This window comes from Myotis daubentonii, chromosome 9, assembly GCF_963259705.1.
Source record: "Myotis daubentonii chromosome 9, mMyoDau2.1, whole genome shotgun sequence".
In the NCBI taxonomy this organism is placed as follows: domain Eukaryota; kingdom Metazoa; phylum Chordata; class Mammalia; order Chiroptera; family Vespertilionidae; genus Myotis; species Myotis daubentonii.
This window is the reverse complement of record NC_081848.1, coordinates 55727353-55754911: the sequence shown is the minus strand read 5'-3', so window position 1 is coordinate 55754911 and position 27559 is coordinate 55727353. Positions and strand designations below refer to the sequence as shown.

At 54.9% G+C, this 27559-nt stretch overlaps 1 protein-coding gene across 2 annotated transcripts in view; it reads right to left on the bottom strand.

Moving 5' to 3' along the window:
* The window catches only part of KCNC1 (potassium voltage-gated channel subfamily C member 1), a 41248-nt gene extending 16664 nt beyond the window's left edge, over positions 1–24584 (bottom strand). For both annotated transcript variants that reach the window (XM_059709064.1, XM_059709065.1), the window contains exon 1: positions 24000–24584. In XM_059709064.1, the coding sequence (XP_059565047.1) occupies positions 24000–24569 (570 nt within the window). In that variant the 5' untranslated portion in view covers positions 24570–24584. The remainder of the gene's footprint in view (positions 1–23999) is intronic.
* Positions 24585–27559: the final 2975 nt, after the last annotated feature.

Sequence of the window (27559 nt, the reverse complement as noted above, 5' to 3'; positions counted from 1 at the left end):
AAGGGAGCTGTCACCCAGCCCGGTCACCTCAGCGACCACCCTGTGAAATTTCAAGACAGTAATAGGCAAGATCTCCTGATAATGCAGCATAAAGCCAAGCCAGTAGTTTCTGGCTTTTTCCCCCCCAGAACCAAATCACAAACCATGAGAGACCCACCAATTGTGTTCTAGAAAGTGTAGCCATGGCAACGAAGCAAGGCATCCCATTTCTATAGTAACCAGGGTGGTGAGGCTATTGGCTGTAAAGTCAAACAAACCTACTAACGATCTGTTGACTTAAGAAGATGTTTTATAAATCACCAAGTTATTTTTATCGTAGCCCCACCCTTGAAACTATAAATCAGAAAGGCAATTTACTATCTATTAAAATGACCAATATGTGCTATGACTTTCATTTATAAATTATTTATGCCGCAGTCATCTTTAAAAAAATTGTACTTGCTTTTCAGAACTGTGCAGGGCGGGTTCGCTGTGGGGATCTGCGTTCTTGCAGTTTATTCCAGAAACAAGGCGATGGCGGGACAACGTCCCGGTCTGGCCGCGCACTCGCCCTGTGACTCTGGCAGGTTCATTCCCCGCTCTGGGCCCCGGTGTCATCACTGGCAAAGTGAGAACTGGACTCGGTCCCTGCTGAGAGGTTTCAGGCAGTGGGGCTGGTCGGGGAGCCCTGGCTGGGCTCCAGGCCCCGGCCCCCAGAGGCTCCAGGTCAGATTTTCCGTCTAATTAAACCTGCCCAGCGGGGGTGTGCGGCGTTTGAGTCAATCTGCGTGGAGTCAGTGATGCAGAGCAGGCGGGATGGCCAATTGGCCTAAATAAATTGTCAGTTGAGTTGAGTTTGGAAACCGAATTAGACTCATCTGCCCTTCCTTGCGCTGGGCGTGCCCACAGTGTGTGGGGCTGGTTGGGGGTGGGGAGGAGGGGAGAAAGGGAAGGAGGCACTTTGGGGTCGGGTCCCTTTTTGGGTCCATCAGTAAATGCCCCCACCGTCAACTCCAAGCAGCCTGGCTGGGTCCTGAGCACGCCATCCGGGTGTCCAGGTCCTGGCCCCCACTCCTTCTCACAAGTCCTCCCTTCTTGGCACCCAGCGCAGGGAGCAGTGGGTGACAGGAGCTCCCGTGGTGCTATGTGGAGGGTGGGAGTGTGTGTGGGGAACATGGCTGTGTGGGCTCCGGTTTGGGAAAGTCTGTGTGCTGGGAGAGGGCTGGCGGGAAGGGCGGCAGTGTGTAAACGTGGAGTAGGTGTGTACCTGATGAAGGTATGTCACCCGCTTCTGTGACCTGACTCGAGGCATGTGCAAGGAGCCCAGACTCCCCAAGAGGTAAGAACCCACTTCACTGAATCCATGATTCATTCTCACCACCCTAGACCAAGGTCATGCCCAGAAAGGGCTGCAGAGGTTCCCATGTTGCTTCATTCCAAGATGCACATTTTGGAAATGCAAATATGTCATGAAATGTACACATCCGTAAAACAGGATTTCTTCCCATTTCCCCAACATGCTGTTATTTGACTCATGGGCATGTCTTAAATCGGCAGCACCTTGGACTTGTGAACACATGCTCATTAGGAACCCAGAACATCGAGATAGATAGAGGTGGAGAGGTAGAGAGGTAGAGGGGTAGAGAGATAGAGAGAGAGAGATAGAGAGAGAAGGAGAGAGAGAGAGAGAGAGAGAGAGAGAGAGAGAGAGAGAGAGAGAGAGAGAGGAGGCCCTCAGAGGTTTCTGGTGCAAAGGCCGCCCCTTGGGCAGACATGGAGAAATTGAGGTACAGCGAGGGAAGGGACCCGGACAAGGTTACAGAGCTCTCAGGTAGAGCAGAGTGGAAAGCCAGGTTCTCCGGAAGTATCAGTGCTGGGCTCTAGCTTGGGGCTCCCTTCATTGCGGCCACTGAGCCTTTGCTTAAAACGCCCTCCCAGGCCTCTTCGCTCCCCAGGTCCTGTCTGCCTTCTAGACCCCAGGTCTGAAGCAGCTCGAGTCCCTCTTGTCAAAGGAGGCTGCAGCTGGAGCAGAAATGGTGGGACCCTGAGTTCAGACCAACCTGAGTTTGGGGGCCTGGCTTGGCTGGTGACCTTGGGCAAGTCACTGGCCCTTTCTGAGCCTTCATTCCCCCTATCAAGGGATAGGGAGGAGGTGGGATAGGATTCCCTGCCTCCCAGTAGCTGTGACAATGAAATGAAATAATACATAGAAAATAGGAAGGAGCTATTCAAACACATTGTTTCAGTTCCCACGCAAACCTCCCACTCTGACCTCCAGTGGGCCTCCCACCTGGTCCTTTCCCACCAAAACGGAGAGCTTGGGATCAGTGTCTCACATGCAGGAGAGCTGAGAATCTTAGTCACGGATGGGAACCGCCGAGCTGGGAGCACCTGGGACGGGGGCAGATGTGCCCCCACATCACAGAACAGCACGACTGTTCTTCAGAGAGCCTCCGCCCGCCCGGCTCAGCCCAGGCGGCCTGAGTGAGCCTGAGTCCACTGGGCTCCTGCCTGGGCCTGGCTGAGCAGCACATGACCAGTCTGCCCAGCCCCATCCTGGCGTTTGGGATCGGGACCAGATGAGACCCAGTGCAGGCAGCTCTGATGCCCAATGAACCTCATCATCCTGAGACAACATTAGGGGCTGGGGAGCCGGCAGCATAGTGGAAGGGAAGAGTCCTGGGCTTAGCCTCAGAGACCTGAGTTCGAATCCCAGCTTTGCCACTGGCTTATGATGGCAGGCAAATGACATCTTGGAGACTCAGTCCCTTTATTCTTCAAATGAGGACAATGATAATAACAGACTCCAGGAAGGAAGACATTACTGAGGGGCCTGGAGGAGCAGGTGGGTGTCTAGAAATTTTCCAGATCCAGGGCAGAATCCTGGGGCAAGAGAAACCCCAGGGCTGCCAGTTCCCTCGCACACTGGGATTCACACTGGGATTCCAGGAGTGGAGTCAAAGTTTTCCTCTACGAAAATCCAAACACAGCATTTTTGCCCCCCAGCATTTTTAACATTATTAAAATCCTCACTAGAATTATGGTGGTGGTGTTGTTGTTTTCATTGATTCTAGAGAGAGAGGAGGGGAAAAGGAGAGAAACATTGATGTGAGAGAGAAATATCCATCAGTCACCTCCTGTATATGCTCAGACCAGGGATGGAATCTGCAACCTGGGAATGTGCCCTGACCAGAAACCAAGCCCAGGACCCTTTGGTGCATGGGACGACTGCTCTGACCACTGTACAACACGGGCCAGGGCCCATTAACATTTTAAACCCGGAGAAATACTAGTGTTCCATACAGGAGATTGCTCTTCTGGTCACGCCTTAGATTGGTGTGTGTCTCTGGGTGGGCTTGTCTGATGAGTTATGGAACCCTTCGTATTTCCTTGCCAGGGAGCTCAACTAAATTTGGTGCTCACCTCTGGACTAATCTTTTACCCGGGTTTGGGGTATCACTATTTCTTCTCTATTATTCTTATTTTTTCTTTTCTTCTTCATTTCTAAGGGTTCTGTTGTAGGTGTGTCTCACGGGCCTCACACATTTTTGTGCCGCTATTTGGGATAAGGAATAGGTGACTGAGATGGCCAGGTCAGGAAGTGAGTAGGAAGGCATCCCATATGGGTGCACAGGCCTCCCACGGGGGCAGGTCAGTAATGGCCGCTGTGGTAGCCCTGAGGCAGATGTCTCTGCTGGCGACCACCAGTGAGAGGGGCTCCTGAGGCCACTTGTTCTGTCTTTAGACAGCTCTAGAGACATGCTTTTATTCCTTGTTTAAGTCAACCCCCCCACCCCCGTGATCCCAGTTCTGCTCTATGCAGTCACCAAACACACCCGCTTCCCTTCTTCTCCGTGACAGCCCTGCCCACAGCTGCAGGTGGGCCTCCGACCTCACCCCTGAGCCATCCCTGCTGCAGACCAGGCCTCTGCTTCCAGCACACTCCCTGTCTTGGGCCAGCTCCCTGGCCTGGTTCGGAGCCTGCTTTTCTTGAGCACTCACTGTGCATGGCTAAACGCATCACATGCTTTACCCTTTTCAGTCCTTACAGTCCCCTTGGTGGCAGGAGTGTTTAGCTTTGTTGAGCCTCACTGTCCTCTGCTATCAGGTAACAATGACCGCCATTCCCAACATGATCTCTTTCATCTTTAAAAAAACCTCTCTAAGGGAGGTATCATTTCCTCCATTTTGCAGACAAGAAAATTGAGGTTCAGAGTGATTACGAAGTGCAAAACCTCAAAAACCCACACAGTTCGGAAGTGATAGGCAGAATCTGAACCCGGCTGTTCTGACCCCAAACCACTATGCGCTACAGCTTCCACTTGCAAATCTCTTTCATACACACACACACACACACACACACACACACACACACACACACACTACCTGCCGGGAGCCGGTCCATCCTTGCTGTTTCAAGGGACCTGGCATATATGGCATACGGTTCTTAATATGTTTGCTCACCTTCTTGGCGCTGTGTTTTAACCAAGGTCACCTCTCCAAGAAAGGTTGAATCCCCAGGTAGGGATTTTCCCCTGAAGTTAGGGAGGGAATAAAACCCCTCAACTAAGTGCCAGGCGGGTAATTAATCACTTTAACTACGAACAATCATGCTTAAACTACATAATCTTTTCTCCCTGGAATGGAGATAAGAAACGCCCTAACCTTTGTAATAGAGATTGATAGGATTGAATCAACTGGTATAAATACAGTTGTAACAAGACAGAAACACTCAGAACTTAGAACACAGAACTCAGGAGACAGAATTCAGAAGACAGAACTCAGAACGCAGGGCTTGGAAGACAGGACCAAGAGAGACAGAGCCTAGGCACAGAACCTACACAGAACGTTCTCTAGAGACAGAAGAACTTCGCTGGAGAGGATCCTGGACAGGGACTGGCCTCGGAGCCTGGAGGCGGAGCCTGGCGAGAGAGCATGGCAGGGGATCCTGGACTGAACCTGACTGCGGAGATTGGCAGGAGAGCCTGACTAGAACCTGGTGACTGAACCTGACTGGAGATCCTAAGCAGAACCTCTCTGGAGATCCAGACCAGAACTTGGCTGGAGATCCTGGCTAGAGATCCTGGCTAGGCTGCTGATCAACTGAACACTGTCTCCGTGTCATTCTTTCTTCGCCGACTCCGTCTACACCTTTGGGGAACCCCTGGACCCGCTGGGGTTGGACCCCGGCAACTACCTGGGCCATCAGCAGATCTGTCTTGATTGTCCCCATTTGACAGATGAGAAAACTGAGGCTCCAGGCTTCATGGTATGTCCACTAGAAATCCACTGGGAAATTTTCCCCTGTGCCCATTTGTGGTTTTGCATCAAGTCAGGGATCCTGACTCCCAATAGGGTATGCATGTGTATATGTGTGTGTGTGTGTGTGTGTGTGTGTGTGTGTGTGTGTGTGTGTTGGGGGGAAAGGAATAAAAAAGTGACCCAAGAGGGACAGCTCAGGGAGGGCAGTAGGCACAGCCCAGGTAGGACCACAGTTGACTGTCCACCTGCTCTCTCACCAACAAATATTTACTCCTAGTCCCAGGCCTGTGTAGGGCACTGAGTACAGAGTGAACCAAACAGCCACCTGGCAGAGGAAACTATTTATGAAATTACCATACAAGCAAATACATACCTATATGAGGTGATGAGGGCTTCAAGAATGCACAATGCATTTGATGGGAGAATATATATATATATGTATCTTGATTTCAGAGAGGAAGGAGATGGGAAGAGAGAAAAAAAGATCAGTAATGAGAGAGAATCACTGATCAGCTGCCTCCTGCATGTCCCACACTAGGGATTGAGTCCAAAACCATGGCATGTGCCCTGACTAGGAATCAAACCCTGACCTCCTGGTTCATAGGTCGAATCTCAACCACTAAGCTATGCTGGCCGGGCCATTTGATGGGTCTTTAGCAACGAGTGTTGGGGTTAGAGCAGCCCCCAGGAGGAGGTGACACACGCAGAGGTTGGAAGGATGGGTAAGAATCAACTAGGGAAACATAGGCTACGAGGAAGAGCATTCTAGGCAGAAAGATAGGAACAATTCCCAGTCCTCATGTCTTTTGACCACCAGCAGCATCTGAGATAGCTGGTCACTCCCTCCTTTTTGTCACCCTCCCCAGGGCCCCACTGCCTCTTGACTTTCTCCCGCCTCACTGACCGCTCCTTCCTGATGTCCTTTGCCAACCTCTTGTCCCAGCCTCTAACGATCGGGCAGTCCTTGGTCCTCCTCTCTGTCTACACTCATTCACTTTAGTGATTCACCTCGTTTCCAGGCTTAAACAGCATCACCCATTCAAGTCCCACTAACAGCACACTCCTAAATGTTCACCTGCTGTCAAGCTCTCCTACGGAGCTCAGGACTTCAGCGTCCCAGTCCTTCGCATCTCTAGGTGGAGGCCTAATAGCTCTCTCACCAACCTAACAAGTCAACCAACTGCTGTACCACCCCCATGGCCTGCAGCCTTCTCCATCTCATGAGATAGCAACGCCATCCTTAACAAAGACCGGAGTCATCCTTGACACCTCTCTTTCCATCACACCTCCCATTTAGTCTATAAGGAAATCTTGTTGTCTCAGCTTGATATAAATCCAGAATCTGACCACTTCCCACAACCACTGTTACCACCCTGTCCCAGCCACCATCATTTCCCTCTAGATCAGTGGTTTTCCACCTGTGGGTCGCGATCCCTTTGGGGGTCGAACGACCCTTTCACAGGGGTCGCCTAAGACCATCGGAAAACACATATATAATTACAGATTGTTTTTGCGATTAATCACTATGCTTTAATTATGTTCAATTTGTAACAATGAAAATACATCCTGCATATCAGATACATTACGATTCATAACAGTAGCAAAATTACAGTTATGACGTAGCAACGAAAATCATTTTATGGTTGGGGGTCACCACAACATGAAGAACTGTATTAAAGGGTCGCGGCATTAGGAAGGTTGAGAACCACTGCTCTAGGTTATGGTGAGAGCCTCCTAACTGGTCTCTCAGCTTGCAAGATTCCTGGTGTGCTAGGACTACTTTCATCACAGCAGCCAGACATTCCTTTTAACATGTAAATCTGACTGTGTCATTTCTCTGCCCTGAACCCTGCTCACCATTTCTCTCAGAGGAAAACCCAAGGTCCTCACAGTGCCCTGTAGGTCCGCCATTACCCCTCCACGCTCCTCTCCTGCCACTGGCCATCTTTGTTCCAGCCACACCCGCCTCCTAAAACATAGTCCTTAAATATGCCAGACACATGCCTGCCTCAGGGCCCTCACACTGGCTGTTCCCTCTGCCCAGGCATCCTCATGGCTCATTCCCTCACCGTCTCATGAAAGTGCCAGCCTACTCTGACCACTTTATTTTAAATTTCAACCAGCACCCCGCAACCAATCTGGTTTTCCTTATTCCACACCCCGCACATTGCACGTACCATTTTTGAATACACACTTTCCCCCAGCTTTACTGAGGTAGAGTACACACACAATAACAGTCTCCCATCCTAAGTGGCCAGTTGGATGAGTATTGATACTTAACACTATCTAATTTACTGAGTTTTCATATTTATCACCCGTGAAGTGGCTGGATCTGGGGATCAGGCTGGCCCTGCCGCCAGGCCTAGCTACAGGCAGCACACTGTGCTCAGGAGCCAGGAGCACAGCTAAGCAAGAGCACAGCCTCCCCTCTGTGGGAAGGTCCTGGATACATGTCCTGTGTCCGCTGGTCTCAGTCTTTCTATCTACACAATGGGCATAACAAGTTTCCTCCCTTCAGCCTCCTTAGGAAGGGAACCTCTCCTCTGGGGCCCCCTTTCCCTCTTCTGTACGGGCAGTGCACACAATCACTGACTTACTGCTGCTTTATCTGCATCTACACTGGCAATGTGCACGGTCACTGATGTCAGACTGGCCTTTACACTGGCCCTGACCATGCTTACCTCAGATCTTCATCTACGCTGATAGAGGATAATCTCTATCCACAAGTCTGTGACTAAACTGGCCCCGGATGCACTCACAAATCACTCAGCTATGTTCCCATCAGCTCAGTCTCCACAGAGGTTGTTTGTTACGCTGGCAACGGGCACAGAGATTGAGAGCAGACCCATGTCTACACTGGCAATGGGCACACTCATTGACAGCAGACTCAGCAGACACACATACACATGGGCAGCAGGCACAATCACGTTCATCTCTGGGCAATGGACACACTCAATACACAAAGACCCGAGTCCCCACCAGCATTGACATGAATGACTGAGGAGCGTGAGCACAGGGCACAGAGGCTCCTGCCAGCTGCAGGCACAGGTTATGAAGTTCAACACCCCGAGTACTGCCAGGGGCAGAACCTGGCATGGGAACCTGAAATTCAAAACCAACATGCGGGCACTGGGGTGTGGAAGCTAGAATCTGGGCATCAGATCTGGAATCTGGGACACATGGCGACATGAGACCATGTCTATTCCCAGCATCTTGAGATCACTCAAGGTGAGGGAGAGACTTGGGCTGTGTGACTCCAAGCACCGCCTGCCCCCTCCCTACCCCACATCCAGGCCGGCCCAGCCACCCTGGGCTTTAAAAAGCACCAGGAAATGTCACTTTCTTTTTGAGGAGGTGCGATGGGAGGAGATGGCCAAGCCAGTTTAGCTGCCGGCCTAGTCAAAGGCTGGGAACAGTGACAGCACCTTCAAATCCTGAAGCTTGTTTCTTACTCAGGCTGGATAGAATTCCAGCCCTTTTCCCGCAGACGGAGCCCTACCTAGTGCCAGTCCAGCACTCCCTGCGCCCACTGGCTGCATTTCCCCACCTGCAAAGCGAAGGGTGGCCTGGATCCACTCAAGCTCCAGCTCTGTCTCCAGGACTCATGTGCTACCCACAAGAATACCTAGATCTACCAGAGACAGCCTGGATGAGAGACAAGTGCGGGTGGCTCCTCCCGAAAGAAGAAAGCTCCAAGGACATGCGGCCATCCATTGATGCAGCTTTAACACAATTGTTCGTTGATTTAATCACCAAGTATTTACGGAGTGCCTATTATACAACAGGTACATTTCACAACCACCTCCAGAAATAACAGCTTTAAAGCTCCCAGCACAGAGTTGGGCACATCGTAGGTATCAATCATGAGGATAAAGATACCTACTGTGTGCTGACACTAATGCCGAGATGGACCTGTTCCTAAGCAGTCTTACCATACATGACTCATCTCCTTGCCCATACATCACCTCTGAAGTCCACACTGCGGTTACCATCACAATTTTACAAAGGAGGAAACTGAGGCGTGGAGAGGTTAAGTTGTCCATGATCATGAACCTGGGAGGTGATGGAGTTAGGCTTTGTCTGACTCCAGAACACATGCTCGTAACCACTCCCCTAGACCCTCAACAAACATTGTTAGAATGGGTGCCTGAGTGAAAGAATGAAAAACTGTGTTGGTGCAAGGAGGGGCCCACGAGCGTCCAAGGCCATTGGCATGCATGACTGTGGGGAGCATGTGTGTGCAGATGTTTGTGTGCTTGCATGTGCAGCTTTTGTACGGAAAGACTTTCCCTTGTTGTCTTGGTCTTGTGTGAGCCGGAGCTATACTTAGCTGCAGCCGTGATTGTAATGAGCAGTTAGCAGCGCACCAGGCACTCTCTTTGGGACCTGGTTTCCCAGGGAGATTGCTGGGGTCAGTGTATGTGTGGGGGGGTGCAGCCTGGTGCCGGCGGACACCGGAGCAAGGCTTTGTGTCTGTGAGTACAGACGCTCACAGCGCTGTGCCTGGTGCGAATGGAGATCCTTAGCTCCAGCTGGAAGCATCTGCTCGAGGCTAACAGATTCTGAGCCTCCAGGCCCTGCCAAGCTCAACTACTGGCCACCTATTTCATGGTCCCTTTATCGGCCCTTGATAGGCAATTAGAATGAAAGCCTTGGAGCTCATATCTTAAAGCCTGGGGATTGGCAGCAAAGAGCAGTGGGAAGGTGGTGGATCTCGGTATTCCTTGGTATACCTCAGGAAGGCACATTCCTCAGGTATGCTCAGCATGTTCTGGGGTTCAGAGGCCAATCCCCAACTCACTGTCCACCCTCCAGTGGCTTCAGGGAATCTGAAATACCCTGGGCCTGACGCCTCCATTGTCACATGGCAACTTCTTTCCAGCCTATCCTGGTGCTGCTCCATCAGAGACTCTAACCCAGTGGTTCTCAAGCTTCTGGCCCTTTAAATACAGTTCCTCATGTGGTGACCCAACCATAAAATTATTTTTGTTGCTACTTCATAACTGTAATGTTGCTACTGTTATGAATCGTAATGTAAATATCTGCTATGCAGGATGGTCTTAGGCGACCCCTGTGAAAGGGTCATTCGACCGCCAAAGGGGTCGCGACCCACAGGTTGAGAACCGCTGCTCTAACCTTTGAGAGTGGACCAGTTCCCTAGGCCAGTCCCTGCCTCCAGTTCCCAGCTCCCTCACTCCACAAACCATCCTTCTCCTGCACCCGGCAAACCCACCTTCTCCACACATGCACTGGGCTGCTCCACCCTGCCTTCCACCTTAAAGTCTTGAGCATCCAAGTGCCATTCTCTGGGCTGTTTTCATTTAATGAGAGGTGGGACTTCCTCTCTTGCCTTGAAGCCTAGAGATTAGGAATTTATTCATCCACCCTCACATTCATCCATTTGTTGACCCATCCACGAAGATAGCCACCCATCTGGGTATCTATCCATACATCCTTCCCTCCCTCCATCCATCCATACCCATCCATAAACCCATCTTTTTATCCATTCTTTCATCCACTGGTCCCTCATCCATCTGTCCCCCTCATTCTTGACCAGAGAACCATAGCATAGTAGGGCAGGAAGGAACACTGGCCCTGCTCATTTACCTTCTTAATCCCCCAAAGAAGACTGGGGTCTAATCTCCTTTCACCAGTTACTAACCACGTGGTCTTATATAAATATAGTTAATCTCTTGGGGCATTTTTTTCCTTCGGCAATACAATGGGGATAATATCGAATCCTTCTGCCTCACAGGGCTGCTGCTTCAGCCAAGACTGATTGGCTCTATGTTACATAACAGGCACTATCATTGCTTAAGCTGGTCCTTGCCCTCTAAGAGGTTGCAGCTGTCAGAAGACATGTAACCTCAACAGGTCCGCTGGGTCAAGGGCAGGAAGAATTCTCTGGGAGAGCAGCCTCTTCGGGGAGGGGGGGAGGGGGAGAATCAGGAAAGGCTCCAGACAGAAGGGGCCATCAAAGCTGGCCTTGGAGGAGGATCCATTCAGATATGTAGAGGTGGAGGAAAGGGCATATTAGTGGAGGGAACAGAATAGGCAAAGGCAGGAGGCAGGGGGAGCCAGAGCATGCTGGGGGCACGGCTGATGTGCCTGGAGGCCAAGGGTGGGTGACCTGGAAAGGCAGGACTGCTGGAATTCCCAAGGGCAGCACAGCGGTGTTGGAGAAGGGCCAATGGCCATGGAAAGACGCAGCGAGCCAGGGCAAACCACAGTGATTCCTCACTCTGAGGCTTTTACTCAGATCCCTGACGGCCAGACAGGAAAAAATTATCTGCATGGTGACAGCCAGGCCTCGGGGAGAGACGACTCCTGCCGCCCAGAAGGAAGCCAGCTCCCGGCATTTCTGACCTTTGTGTCGCTAAATATATCATTGGCGACAGTGGCTCGTGCCCCCGAGGCTGTGGGGCCATCGGACAAGGCTTCCACGGCGGGCTCCCTGTCTCTGTGGCTCAGCCAGGGCCTCATTACACCAGCTCCCTGGGGAATCTGGACTCAGGGCCAGGGTGACAACGGTGCCTCAGGTCTGACCCCTGGTAAGGGCCCCCTGTATGCCAGGCACCATCCTGGGGCTCTGGCCTGAGACTCCCTCCATTCACACAGGAGGAAACAGGCTCAGCCAGATGACACTTGCCCCAGCCCACACTGAGGTAGCGGGAAGACCAAAACCCAGGCCAGCCAGGTCCAAGGCCTGTGCGCTCACCTCTGCCGTGTCCCCTCTCAACACTCGCCCTGCCCTTGAGATGGTGGTCTCCTCCTGCACAGGGCCCTGCAGCGAGCCATATTTCTCCCTCACAAATGATCTTTCTGCCTCTGGTCTTAGTGGATCTTCCCAGCATTGCTGCGAGGTAGGGGACATCATTATGCATGCTTTATAGGCGAAGACACTAAGGCCCAGCAGGACAAGGGCCATGCTCCTGGTGTGTGGACTGGTCAGGGGACAAGTTAGGAGCACCACGGCAACACGGGGAGAAGCACACTGCCCTGGGCAACCCTGAGCAGATGACAGCCACATGCGCTTCCAGGAGCCCAGCCGCTGGCCCTCAGCCCAGGGCTCTGGCTGGCTCGAGGTAGCTCAGCAGGTGACTGTGTTTCTCACAGCTGCTCAGAGAGCCCCTGAGGTTGAGCATAAAACATCAATCTCTAAGTGTGAGACGCTGGCCTTAGTGGGGGGCTGGGGTCTGAAGCATTTCACAGTCCTGGTGACAAGGCCCAAGGGAGTCTCACTTCCCTATTCTACCACCTGCAGGGGTAGAGACACTCCCGGGAACCACTGAAGCCTCCCTGGTCACAGACCCCCCCCTCCCCGCCCCCCGCCGCTGAAGACATTAGGTTCCTATTCTCAGAGCCTCCAGGGTGTGAGGCCAGTGTCTGCAGAGCATCCTAGAAAGAGGCCTCACGTGCCAAATGGTGAGAATGACAGCAGTGCCTGATGGGACACTGGGCTGTGCCAGGCACTGTGCTGAGGGCTTTCTGTGGCTTATTTCTTTTGGTCTCACAGCAGCCCCTTGACATGGGGACTCTTATGAACGCCCCTCGGCTGAGGTGGCTGAAGCTTGCAGAGGGCACACAGCTAGGTGTGGACCCTGCCAGTGTGGCTCCAGTCTGCTATGCTAACCACTACACCAACCGTCTTCTCAGCACACCTGGAGTGAGAGCCAGGTGAGCGGCCACCGAGGGCTATGAGAATGGAAATTGCTCACAGGCGCTGTCTGGAAGGGCCCCTCACCTCCGGCTCCCTCACCAACTTCTCTCCAGCTGCACGCCCCCCTCAGGGGACAACAGCTCACCCCTTCGTGTGTGGTGGCCATGAGTGGCCCCACCATCTCCTCCAGGGAGATGATAGAGGCCCCCTCTCTGAGGCCCAGCTGCCTGGAGGTCCAGACTGCGCAGCCCCTGTGGCCAGGGGAGGGGACTGCAGATATGAACACAGCCAAGAACTGGCAACCCAGGGAGCCCAAGGGTAGGCCCTATGAGGGGTAGGCCCGCTCTGCTCTTTCTGACCTGCCACTGTTCCCTGGCTCTCTAAGGCTGACCCTGGACACCGGCCTCTTGCTGTGTCTTAAACCCCAGGCACACATCTGCTTGGGGCATGTCGCATTTCCCTTTATTCCCCAGATATCATGTCTCCCTCCCTCACCTCCTTCTAGTCTTCGCTGAAACATCACCTGCCTGCCCTCCTAGTTGAAGTTGCCACCGCCCAGATTTCCTGGGCCATTACCGCCATTATATATCTCCATACACTCCTCACCGTCTGACACACGTTATATTCCATGTTTCCATTTGCTTCTTTTTATTCTCCTTGCACCAGAATATATGCTTGTTAAGGGCAGATATTTTTGACTGTTTTATCCTTTGCTCTATTCCCAGCTTCTAGAGCAGTATCTGTTACCTAGTAAGTGCTCAATAAATATTTTTTGAATGAATGAGTGCTAACAGCAGCTCCTGGCCGGGGACCTACACAGACTCTTTATGTACAGAGTAGGGATGTAGGGAGAGAAGTCCCTTCCTGCACTGAGGACAGGAAAGGAAAGAGGTAAAGTCAGGGAGACATTAGGGGCAGTAGTCCAAGGGGTTTGTGCACTGGAGCCGCAGCCAGGGTGAGCAGGATCAGGCCTGCCAGGCCAGCATGGTCTGGGTTGTATCAGGTGGATGGGGCACCCGAGGCCCTGCACAGGCTTGAGAAAGTTTCCTCTGGCTGCCATGGACCAGGCTGAAGCAGCATCTGATCCCTGGCCCAGCGAGGCTGGCCCCTGCAGCCTCCTGAGCTCAGCTGTCTGGGGTCACCTCAGCTAACATTAGCTCGTCCCATCCGCCTGGCGTCGGTGTGGCAGGGCAGCCCAGCCCCAAGGTGGGTACCACCCACTGGCACCAGTAGGAGCCCCAGCCCTAGCGCCTGTCCTGCAGCAATTCCTGGGGTCTGCCAGGCTCCTGCTGCCACTGCTCCCTGTGCCCGAGCATCCCCTATAAAAGAGGTGTGATGCATACCCCCGCCTGCCAGCCTCTCCATGCTGGCATACTTGTCAGCATGTCAGGTCCCCATACTTGGCGCCTGACCATGACCACAGCCTGGTGTCAATGGCCCTCCCTCCCTCTCCACCTGTAGATGAAAGTTCCATCGTTCATCTCTCTCATTCCCCAATACAGGGCAGGACGGTAGAGCCCAGATGAGCAGTCCATTACAACAGATGGGGAGACTGAAGCTCTGAGGGGACCGTGACCTGCCCAGGACACACAGCAGATTTGTGGCAGAACCAAGGCAGAAGCCAGGCACTCTGAAATCTGGCCCAAGGCAGGTGAGGGGACCCCCTAGAGAGGCATTTGAAGGGAGAGTCAGTGCAGAAAGAAGGAAGCAGATGGGACAGGTGTGGGTTTGCTTGGACCTTTTAGAGCCAAGCACTGATAAGAAGACAATAATGGAACCCATGGTAATTAGGCCCTGATGTTCGGGGTTCTAGGCGAAGTGCTTAACACGTTCTATCCTAACGACTTCCTTACGAGTCAGATGCTATTAATATCCCTCTCGTGAGGCGCAGACAGGTTAGGGAATTGGTCCACGGTCACACAGCTGGGAAGGGGTCGAGCTGGGATTCGAACACAGGTCTCCTGGCTCAAGAGGCTGCGCTCTTGGGACAGAACAAGGCCCCAGGTCGTCGCGCCAGGTCACGTAGCCAAGAAGAGGGGGCGGCTGAGAAGCCCGCCCACTTTCTACTGAAGACATAACAAAGGCTCAAAGCAGGGGGATTCAGGGGGAAAAACGCACGCTAGGCCTTCGAGGGATAGAATCTGTGTAGAACGCCAGCAACAAATGCCTACAACTTCCCACCAACACAACTGGTAGAGGAAAGGGGCCCATGGGAGGGGGAAGGGAAGGGAGGGAAGTGGACGGGGAAGGAGTCGGGAAGGGAGAAGGAGAAAAAGGACCTAGCTGGCCATCAGGGGAAACAGAGTCCTAAGGGAGTTGGACTTGGGTGTTGGGCTGGACCGAGTGGGCCGGGAACTCCGTGTCCTTGCAATGTCACCATCCTAAGAGCTTGTGCATCCTGGTTTTAGAAAACAGCTTGTTAGCCTCTGAGCCACGGCTGCTGGAGGTGCTTGGCTGATGCCGCGTGGAGAAGTTTGGAGAGATGGAGGGGCCAGCGTGTGAAGGGCCTCACCTGGCCCTGGGCAGTGACAGTGGCAGGTGGAACCCTGACGAGGGCACCCAGCACTCCCAGTACCGCCTCAGCCTCCGCCTCTCCGTCGGGGGCTGCAGGCTTGTGGGATGGAGGGTCTGTGTTTCTAGGTGCGACAAGGAAGGAGGGGGCCAACCAGTAACAGGCTCAAAGGTGATGTGCCAATGTCTGACCTGCGTCTTGAACTGTGGCCTCCTTATCATTCTTTCAATCAATATTTATTTCGCACCCACTATGTGCCAGACCCGGTTCTAGGTTCTAAGCAAAGAACAATGTATAAAAGAGACAACATTCCATGCCCTCGTGGGACTCACATTCCAGTACCGGGGGGGGGGGGGGGGGGGGGACGGGACAGACAAGAAACAAGGTAAATAAGTATCATACTTAGATGGCAGTGAATGCCAAGGAGAAAACAGGAAAGTATGAGGGGGGGAAGGGAATGGCAGGGTGCGATCTAGACAATGACATCTGAGTGCAGACCTGCAGGTGAGGGAGGAATCTGAGGGAAAGTGCCCCCCCCCCCCCCCCGCCCCTGCCTCCCGCAAGGAAGGCATCTCAGGAGCACAGGTCCTGAGGCAGAAGCAGAGCAGCTGCTGGTGGAAACCAAGGAGGCCAGGATGAGCCGGAGGAGAGAGGCAGGGGAGCAGAGGGATGGGTGGGATGCAGGGACTCGGTGGAGATCGTCAGGGGCTCCTTATAACCCTCATGAGGACTTGGGTTCCTCCCCCGAGGGAGACAGGGCGGGGTGGCTCGGTCTGACTAGCGGTTTACCAGGACGGCCCTGACCAGGGTGTGGAGAAGGTGCTGGCAAGGACAGAAGCAGTTTGCAGCCATCCAGGGGACAGAAGATGCAGCTTCAGCCAGGAAGGTAGCGGTGAAGGTGGTGAGACGGGGTAAGTTTTCAACGTGAAGACCACAGGATTTGCTGAGGTGTGAGAGAAAGAGAGGCCAGGATGATGGCAAGGTTTCTGGTTTGAGCAACTGGACACAGTTGCCATTTACTGACCTGGGGACTCATGCCCAGGCCCATCACCCTAACTGACGCCAACGTCTTGGGCACCAGGAAAGGTCAGAATCACCTGTGAAGCTTTGCTACCCTGAACGCACCCGTCCAGGCCTCTCTGTATCCTGACACTTCCCCTCGACTGGGAACTGTTGCCCACATCAGTACTTCTCAGACTCTAACGGATGATTCATCTGAGACTCTTGTTAAAAATGCAGATTCTGAATGAGTAGGTCTTGGGGGGAGGGGCGCTATACTCTCCTTTTCTAAACACTGCCCAGGATGTCCCCCAGGGGCCCAGCGCCAGAACAGACCCCAAGCAGAGCGTGATTACTGTGCCTTGAATGAATGGGTGAGAGCAGGTTGAGGGAGCCTGAGTGAGTGTAGGAGGAAACTCTTCAGGCCCTGCTGTCATGGGCTCCTACCACTTGGGATCAGCACCCTTGCCAGGAGAGTTCACAGGTGCCCTAGAGAACAGCTGGGCCGAGGAGGAGGAAGGAGAGCTGGAGAAGGACTAGCGTGGCTCCCACAGAGCCTCTGGGAAGTTGAAGCCCAGAATTCCTCTACTCCCGGAATGCTGGGCCTGGGAAGGGACTTGATGGTCATTTAGAATGACCTCTGTATTTTACAGGTGGAGAAACTGCAGCCTGAAGGGACCATGGAACTTGCCCAAGGGAAGCTGGTTGGTTTGATGGCCTAGCTACAGGTCTTGATCCGGCTCAGTTGCATGATGCCTGCAACCGGGGCCTTGCCTGTGGCCTTATCTCTCCACAGACCTGGGCAGGTCCCTAGTCCTGCGGACCTGCCTGTCCCCAGCCACAAGCCTCCATAGCTGACCTCAAATCCTGCAAGCCTGGTGACTCCGTGCCCAACCCAGATCCCTCACTCTTAAAGGAGGGCATCAAGGGCCAGAGTAGCCAGGCTAGGAATTGGTGACCTTTCGTGTTCAGCAAAAACTAGAAAGGACACTGAAGGAGGGGAAGAGATGAGCAAAAGCCAGAGGTTGGAGCCTGTCGGAAGGGAGCGGGAGACATGGTAGGTTCCAGAGCAGAAGGCCTGGAATGCCAAGCTGAGGAGGAGCCAGCACTGCTACCACGCATCGCCTCGTGCAGGGTAACTTGTGATCCTCCCAAGCTCTCTGCCATCTCCCTGCGGGCCTTATGGAGCCTGCAGTGGGAGTCGCTTGAGGCGCCTTCCGGAAACCCTCTTCCTGGGGCTGCCAGGGCATCTCTTAGCCCCTCCAGGCTGAACTCTCACTTACCATTGTTCAGGGGCCAGAAATGGCTGGGCAGGACTCTCATTGGCTGAGTTGTTGGGAAAGGGTATTTGGTGGGGGAGGGAGGGAACCAGATAAACACCCAAACCTGGGCCACAGCAGCAAGCCACAGACCCCCACCATCCTTGGACGCAACAGGAGGCAGTACTGAGCAGTGGCTACGGGCAGAACTCTGGTGGCAGGCAGACCCAGGTCTGAATGCTGGCTCTACCACTCGTCAGCTAAGTGACCTTGGATAAGTTACTAAACTTCTCTGCGACTCAGCAGCCTCATCTGTGCCATTGGCAGGCTAATAATAATAATAATACAGTTCCATGGGATTTTTGTGAGAATTAAATGAGAATATGTAAATTAAACTCTTAAGGCTTCTGACACATAATAAATGCCTTAGTAAACAGTAGTGTTGTGACTCAGGAAAAGAAGGGGGTTCTGGAAAATCCTGCTTGGGGAATGATAAGAGCAGGATGTTGGCGAATCTGGGTGGACTGACCTGTGGCGGTCTCACCTAGCTGTGCTGGGCCCGGAGGGAGGAGTGGGGAAGAGAGGTAGGAGGGCAGGTAACTGCTTATTCTCCCTCCCCCAGGGGAGGAAATAAAGGGAAGAGGAAAAGAATGCCACAGGTGAGCTTTGGTGTTCTTCGAAAGCTGAGCGCCAAAAGAAATGCAAACGGCCAGACCCTGGCCCAAGAGTCTTGGGTGGTGTGAGTTTGAGTCTCACTGATTCCTGTGTGGTCTTGGGCAAGAGTCTTTCCTTCTCTGAGCCTGTTTCTTCTCCACTAGATAAGAATAGTGGCTAGAGGTGGCCTGGGGGCACCCATCTGCTCCAATTGTCCCATGTATGTGGAGGGTGGTCCCTCCCACCCAAGTGGTTCCCCTATTGAATAAGGTCTGGGCAGCCAGCAATCCCTGTAACTTCTTAACTCCCCGCTCCCCCCAAACACACACACAGTATCCTCTGAGCCTGCACCCAGGGAAGGGAAGCTCAGGCCCGGGTGGTGGCCAGACTGGCCTGGGGGCTGATGGGAGACAGTGGCTTGAGGCCCTGACCTTTTGGTCCGGAGCGAATACACTGGTCATGGGACTGCTCAGAATAGCTGTAGCACTATATTCAGCTGTCTTGGAAGTTCCCTGAGATCCCTGGCCAGACCCTGCAATGAGTCCCCACCAGACCCCCTCCCCCACCACTGAGACAACGTGGGGTGGGGTGGGGTTCGGGGGAGGCTCGAGCTAATCTCCGCCAAAGCGTCTGGCAGATGCTAGATCTCCTGCCCAGAGTTAGGGAGCACAGACTGCTGCCCCCAGAGCACCAGGCTCCAAACATTCCCGAAGTGTCTTAAGGTGGGTGGGGTTCCCAGGCTACTGAGCAGGAATTTAGAGACCTGGGTTTCTGAACCAGCCCCCCAAATAACCTGCTCACCTGTGGCCTCGGGCCTCAGCTTCCTCATCTGTCATCATAATAGCTCCTATTGCTTATGTAAGAAGCTTAGCGTCTGGAGGCGGAGACAAACCTGAATCAAGCAAGGCTGCTAATGAACACTTTACTACAAACCAGATAGCTTCTCTGAAGGCAAGGACTCTGGCTCTGAATCCTGACCCAGCCTGTGGAGTCTGGGAAGGCATCGCCAAGGATGTTGGAAGCAGGGTGTGAACCAGGAGGAAAGAGTGGGCCGGAAGGAACAGCATATGCAAAGGCCCCGAGGCAGGCAGACCTGGCACCTGCAAGAAACTGAAATGAGGCCAGGGTGGCTGGAGCTCGGGGAGTGGTGAGGACAGCCAGGCCAGAGGAGACTGAAGAGCAGGCAGCTATGGGCTGGGGGAGCAACAAAGGGTGTTAAGCAGGCAAGGAGGTGAGCTGTCAGATTTGTGAGTTGAAGAGGCCTCTGTGGTTGCCAAGTGGAGAATGCACTGTAGGGGCCGGGACTGGAGGTGGGAGAGCAGTCAGGAAGCTGTTGGAAAGGTTGCCTGAGGGAAACAGTGGTGTCCTGAAGCAGGAGGGTGGACATGGAGACAGAGGGCAAAGGATGGAGTCTAGAAAATCATGAAGTAAAATAATAATACAACTAATAGGAGTAATACCAGCAGCCAACATTTACTGAGCACTTACTGCATGCCAGGCCCTGTGACTCGGGGCTCCCCACATATTACCTCAGTTAATCTTTCTACAGCCCTCTGGATGTGGGTTCTATCGCTATGCCTATTTCAGGGGTGAAGAGGCTGAGACTCTGACTAGGAGATGCTGGGTTCGTGCCTTTCTTTACTAGGATGGGAGCTGGGGTTAGGGGGTTGAAGGTACCATTCAAAGACACGAGGACACCTGTAAAAGCATCCTGGGAAAGAGAACACCTAATGGGGGATACACTGTGGCAGGGAGCACTTGGGGTGGCTCCCTCACCACTCCTCACGGGTTTCCTGATCTGGGGAGATGGGCTCTGGGTTGAGGGGCAAGCTACCTGGAAAGGCCCTGATCACAGCTCTGTCCCCAGGCCCTCTGCCTCACAAGCCAAGGCTCCAAGAGTCCCGTGTCAGCTGGGACCCAAGGGAAAAACAGAAATCTCTGGCTGGGCTCTTCATCCCAGCCACTAGGTGAATTTCCTTCCCAGGGAGCTGAGGAAGCATTGGAACACAGCAGGTCCCATGGAGGTGGGGACAAGACAGAGTGACAAAGACCTAGAGTTGGAGGAGAGGTGGGCAGTGGGGCGGATGGAGGAGGGGTTCCCATTGGCATTTGCTCATCATTTTGGAAGGTCAAGTGACTCTAGGGGACAGATGTCAACACACACACAGAGACACACACGCGGGATACTCTCCAGCACAGGGTTCGCCACTGGCCCTGACCTGACACAGAACAATGTTCCTGATGACAACATGCAAATCATAGATTAAAGCCAAAGGCCTCAGACCTGCACCTGCCCCCAAGGAAGAGAGGAGGGCGGGCCGGCCCCAACACGGTCCTGCCTGCTCCCACGCCTCCCACGGCTTTGCATGCTGGGACTGCTGTTCCCTGCCATCTGCCTGGCCAATTCCTACTTGTCCCTCCAAGCTTCCCCCTGCATCACCTCCTCTGGACAGTTCTTACTCGCACAGTCCCAGGAAGCTCCCGCACAGCCCTCGCCACATAATGGCATCGTCATCCTTTCCTTCACCCCTTGCCCCAGAATACAAGCTGGGCTCACTGTGTCCCAGCTCACCTCCCCACCCCTCACCCCTCAGCCTGGGTACCCAGAAAACCACAGGAGAGAAGGCCAGGGAACCAGCTGCTCTGTCACCACTAAAGAGATGGGACCCCCCACCCCAGCCAAGGAGCCCCTAGCTTCCAGAGACAATGCCAAGGCCTGGGTGAGGTGCCTCACCACCTGGCCCATGCAACAACTGGCCGGGGCTACAGAGTCTTTCTACTGACGGGAAATGAGGAGCAAAACCGCTCACTAAGGCGGCTCAGAGGTCCCAGGAGATCGAGGCAGCAGGCAGGAAGCTGGCCTGCACTTTCATCTTCCTCCAGGAACACTCACACCCAGGCACCACAAGGTCTCTCTCACATCACATACAAGCACACACACCAACACAGACACAGTTTCTCACACACAGTCTGTATCACACACACACAGCCTTACACATCAGTGCACTCACACTCACCTCAAGTCTCACAGCTCTCCCAAGATCTCGATATCTCTCTCTCTCTCTCTCTCTCTCTCTCTCACACACACACACACACACAATATCTCTCTTACACATATAGTCTCTTTTCCTCATATACACACTCCCCCCCACGCAGTCTCATTCTCACACGCTAAGTCCATCTCTCAAAACACACACAATCTGTCTCTCACTCTCACACGGAATTTCTCTGGTAGAGACACAGGATCTCACAGTCAGTCTCATCACACACAACACCGTCACACCCTGAGCCTCACACATATTTTTATTCGCATATAGTCTCTCACACACATGAAGAGTCTCTCACAGCCACAAAGAATCTCTCTTGCACAGATCCTTTCACACCTGCAGCGTTTCTTTTACACACATATACAATGTCACACACATACAGGATTTTGGCCTAAAATCTCCAAAAAAAAAAAAAATGTAAATCCCACCACTTTGAGGAGGCTTGGGGCCCCTGTGGGGGAGGGGTAAACAAAGGTGACGGCAGCAGCAGCAGCAGCAGCAGCAGAGAAAAGATGGAGAGGGAGGGAGGGAGGGCAGCCCGCTGGTCTCTGCGCAGATGAGCCGCAGAGAGGCAGCGCAATGCAGCGAGGCCTGCTGGAGGGAGGGCAGCAGGAGGCCTGGGTTCTAATCCAGGCTCTGTCCTCGGTTCCATGTGCCCTTGGGCAGGTCCCTCCCCCTGTGGGCACCAGTGTCCTCTCTGTCACCTAAGGAAGTTGGAAAGACTCTATGAGGCTACTGGGGAGAGAAGGCAGTAGCATTGATCGGCTGGGTGGGAGGGCACCTTCCAATTTATCTCTATTCCCCTTTACTACCCAGCTTTCCCTACAAGTCTGCTCTTCAATGGACACTTGATAGAATTGGGACTTTTAAATAAGGTTTTGTACACCAACAAGCCTCCAAACCATTGCCAGCCCATTTATCTGCATTGGATGAAGTCCACCCCACAGCCTACGAATGTTCCGTGGGAGAAGATGGACAGGGGAGGGGGCTGGAACCTGCCCCACATGACCCCTGCCAATTCTGAAACTCAGGGACATAGGTCAGAGCCCTAAAGATGAGCCCAAGGTGGCCAGGAGGATGGCACCTCTTTGGAGGATGAGGTCCCAGGAGACCTCCTTCTAGTCCTGCTTAGCTTCTAGCTCCCTGGGTGACCTTGGACAGGGTCCTTCGGGGCAGCGTGAGGAGTTTGGCCCTCTCCCTGTTATCCGCCCCCGCCCCCACCACACACACATCTATTGTAGGATTTAATGTATAACATTCTGACCTCCTAACCCCTCCGTAAAGGATGCTAAGACACTGAGTGTTTATCTCAGTAACAAATCTACCAGGCCTGTGCCTAAACACAGCTTTTTTCTGCTGTGGATGCCTCAGTGTCCCCAAGCCCCTTCCCACACTGATGATCCCCAGCAGCTCCGCAGACACTCCTGCCCCCTCCCCCGCCCCATCTTCCCCACCCCCCTCAGTTCTAATGGGCGGAAGGGAAGGCCTGTGGAGCAGTAGAGAAAGAGTGGGCAAAGTCAGCGGTTTGCCAGGTAGGGGGTGGGGGGTGGCTATGGTTGGGGGAGGGGCTCTGCTTTAAATGACTACCTCTGACCCTCTCCTTCATGCCTCAGGCTCCATTCAGGCCTCTTGAGGACAGAGTCCAGTGCAGGCAGGGGTCATCTCTTTCAAGGGAGGTGGCTGCTACCAGTGTCTCCCTTTTGGGCTTAGTTCAGTAGCAAAACCCCTTAGAAGTCACCAGCCCACCCCTCTCCTATTTTACAGATGAGGAAACTGATCCTGAGAGGCCACCTGCGGGGCCAAGGTCAGGTGCCCTTTCTCCCCTGAAACAAACTGGGGTCAGGAAAGAGGAGTGGCTGGTGAAGACAGACCCACCCCCTCACAGATTTCCTCCTTGTAGGCTCCCCCTGTACACCCCCTCTCTGCCCGACAGGTCCAGGCATAAGGCCAGCGGCCCCCTCCAATACCCTGCCCTTTTGACCAGGAAGAAGGACAGCCTCTGTGCCCAGGAGCAGGTTTCAGAGGAGTCATATCCACCTCCCCACAGCTGAGTCCCACACCAACTTCCAAGCCTGTGATTAACCATAATGATCCTCCCTGACCACCTCCTCAGAATGGCCTGAGGCTGCTCCCTGGGGAGGGAGGGGGTCCATCTCAAGCAGCAGACCCAGGCTTCCAGCCCTTGTCCATGGGCCCTGGCTGGCCCCAGATGCCCTTACCTGGGAAGACGGAAGGGTGCCCAGCTTCCCTCCCCACACCTAAACCCAAAGGGGAGGTCAGACCTTCACCGTGTACATCTGCAGACACACATGCACGCAAGGCACTCCTGCACACTCAAACATACGCACATGCTCGCGCCTTCTCACTACATCCTTCACCCACCCAAATCTACACCACCACACTTACATAAATATGCACACACAAACACACCCATTCATACTCGCTCATACATATTAAATCCGGAAATACACAGACCTTACTACATACAAAACTAGTCACCCTGGAAAAAAAATCATCCCCTCTCTTACACACACCACACGCACCCCTTTCAGTTTTGACTCACTAGGTCCAGTTATCGAACACACCCCCACCCCCGCCCCATCTTCCGATGGGTAAGTGTCGCTTACCCTGGCGTAGCGAGATGAGTAGGGGTCCTCAAAGAGCGCCCAGATACGTGGCTGCCAGCGGCGCCAGAAGCCGCCGGGCCGTCCGTCCGGGGAGTCGCTGAGCGCCAGGCGCTTGGTCATCTCCAGCTCGTCCTCTCCGTCGCCCGAATCTCCAGGGCCGTCGGCGTCCGCGTCGTCCGCGCTGTTGTCCAGGGGCGCACCGCCAAAGCTGTCCAGCGCCTCCTCCGCGTCCCGGTGCTGGCGGTAGGTCATCCAGCAGCAGGGCTCCACGTCGGTCTCGTCGATGCCCCAAAAGGCCAGCTCCTCTTCGTAGAGCGGCCCGCACACGTCGGCCGGGCAGTGCAGCTTGCCCGTGCGGTAGTAGTTCAGAATGTGCGCGAAGACGCCTGGGTGGCGGTCGAAAAAGAACTCGTCGGCACGCGGGTCATAGTCGAAATGGCTGTGGGCGTCGGGCTCCGCCAGCCAGGCGAGCCGCGTGCCGGGCAGCGTGCGCAGTGTCGAGCGGTACGTCTGGTGGCGCGTGCCGCCCACGTTGATCACGATGCGCTCGCTCTCGTCCCCCTGGCCCATCGCGGCGCCCCCTTAGGCATGGCGCGGCCCAGCGACACCCATGGGAGCGGCCGCCAGGGGGAGTTGGCGCCGGGGAGGGGGCGCGCGGCCTCCTCCCCTCTCCCCCCAGCCGTCGGGGGTGCGGGGTTGGAGGGGACAGAGATCAGCGGCTCTGGCGACCCAAGCCCCTCAGGGAGGTTTCTGTCGGGTGCTGGTCCAGGGCAGTGAGTGTGTGCGGGATCCCAAGGGTCTCTAGGCGCCAGATGTAGGAGGGAGCTGGTCCGGCTGCGGAGGAGGCAGAGGAGGAAAGGAGGGCGGGAGAGAGGGAACGAGGAAGAGAGGGAGGGGTGGGCGCTCAGCGGCGAGCCCCGGGAGGAGGGAAAAGAGGGTGGGGGGACCGGGCTCCCGTCCCCATCTCAGCGAGAAAATGTAGAAAGCGACACAAAGCTTTTGAGGGTAAGGTCAGCTGCTCCCAGAGCCAGGCAGATAGACCAGCCCCCAGGAGGAGGGGTGGAGGGGAAATTGGCGCTCCGTTGTGCAGTGGTCGCCGCAGCGCGCTCTCGGCGCGGGGGAGATGGGTGCCCGCTGCCTTCCTCCCTGCGTGGCTGGGCTGCAGCTAGGGGCGCAGGGCGGGCTCCGGCCCCCTCCCTCTTTCCTTGCCTGGCTGCCTGCTCCCCCCGGTGGCGGGCGCGCCTGCCCGCCTGCCCGCCCTGCTCGCTCCTTCTCCCCGCCTCTTGGAGGAGATGGCGGGGCCCCTGGACAGGGGCACGGGAACGCTGCTCGGTGCGGCTGCCGTGGAGCGCTGCGCTCCGGCTCAAGCTGGGGTTCCGCTGGGCTGCGCTCGGACTCCGGCTGCGGTGCTGAAGGGACAGCTCCCAGTTGTGGAGCCTTGCGGGGCCCGGCGGGGGTTCTCCGGGCTGGATTCGGTCTGCGGGGCCCGCGGGCACTGGCTCCGGTGCCTCTGCGCTCCGCGCTCCGCGCTCCGCGCCTCGCTCCAGGCAGGCGCTTGGCGATGCCGGCCGAAGAGAGGGGGCTGCGGTGGTCGCGCCGGGGAGGTGGGGGTGGCAGGTCGGGGCGCGGCGAGGCGAGGCCGGGGTGGTGAGGCGCGGAGCGGCCGCCGCCGCGACGCTGCTGCCGCCCGGGCTGCTGCCTGGCTCTCTTGCTCGCTTGCTCGCTCGCGCGGTCCGCGTCCAGCCCGCCGCTCTCCGGACACGGGCAAACGGCGCGCGCAGCCGCACTCGCCCCCGGAGGGAGGCGCCGCGCTGGGTCCTAAAGAGCCCTGATTCCGCGCCCCCTCCCAGCCCCGCAAGGAGCTGGGCCTCCCTCAACCCCGGCGCTGGGGGCGCCCTCCCGGCACCCGCCAACGCTTCATTTTTCGGGGAGGGAAAGCCACTGGATGGACGAGGGCTCCGGGAGACGTCTAGGTCAGTCTCCCCAGGTCAGACTGAGGTGAGAGGAGTATCGCACCTGCCCTTCTCTTTTCAAATTGGGGACTGTCTTAACCCCTAGTGAACCGAGAGGCCCCATCCCTATGAGAGACACCGCTCCAAGCAACCCTTTAATACTGACCCTTGCCACGGGAGCTGAAGCCCACGTGATCCTTTCAAAGGTACCCTCTCGCATGGACCCCAAAATGTCTCCCCCACCTCCATACATATAACACACATGCTGTCCCCTAAGCTCTCCACTAAGAATCCAATAACCCAGGATGCTTATTAACCCCTTTTGACCCCTACTGACCCCGGCCTTTCATAACTGCAGGCTGACCCTAGTCTCCTGTGAGTGCCACACATTCTACCATATTGATCCCGCTCACTGATTCTCCCTCACTAGCCCTGGATCCTTATGGGGATCCCTTATGAGAGGGGCACTCTACCCTTAGAGGTCAGAAGGTGGTCCTGAAGGTTGACAATCCCTCCTCTCACGGCAGGACGTCAGCTGCCCTGGGTCTGGGGCTGGATGGGAGCAGCTGCCTGCTGTGATCCCTACAGCTTCAAAGATGACCCTGGGGGTGGGGGGTGGGGGGGGGGGAAGTGGGCAGGTGGGCCTGGACAGGGCTGGGAAGGTCAGGCCCAGCTCCAGGGGTGGCTGTGCTGGGAAAGAGGCTTATTGATCTCAGCCCAGCTCAATCGAACACAAGGCTGCCTGGGCAAAGGGCGATTTAATTAAGAAGACAGGAGACTCTTATTTACCTGTCGGCACTTGCTAACTGTGCGGACAGCTGTCCCTTGACACTGACCCGCAGACACTGTTGTGGGCCTAGGGACAAAGCTGTGCTGCTGGCATCTCTCTTCTCGCCTGGCCAGGGGAATCCCAGCCCTGCCCCAGGGAAATCTGTGAGTGGTGGGGGAAAGGTTTGGAGGAGTAGAGAGGGTTGGAGAGAGGCCAGGGGTGGGGCAAGAGATGAGGGATAGGAGAGAAGGACAAGAGGAGAGACAAGAGACAGGCAGAGTTAGGGCAGAAACGGGTGGAGATGGGCAGAGTTAGAGAGAAGGCTGGAGTATGGGGCCAGGACGGAGGGGCCAGTCCTCCCTCAGAGATTGGTCTGTGTTATTCCTCTAAATGGGAGCCATTCCCCCTGCAATCTCAGAATCCCGCAGGGATGGGAGTGCTTTGAGTTTCCCTCTCAGCCCAGCCAGTGAGCCCCATCCCCTCACCACAAGGAGGCCTGACCTGCTGTGGCTCAGCCTGGCCCAGAGTCAGATCTCCTCACACAGGCGCTCAGAAAGCCCTGCCCCAAAGCAAGGAGGTGATACAATAGAAAAATGGAGACCTAAGAAGGAAAAGAAAAGGAGAGACCCACAGGGACGGAGACACGCATACACCTGGCTGGGAGAAATCAGGATGGGGAGAGCGAGAAAGAGCCTTTCCAAACCTTCCCTTCCTTCCAGCCGGACAATCACCCCTCTTTACCTCCTAGGAAACCTTCTGTGGCAGCCACAGGGCCCAGGATTCCATCCCTTCCCTCTCCTGCAGGACCCCCTGGGATCCAAGTTAACTCCGCAACCTTC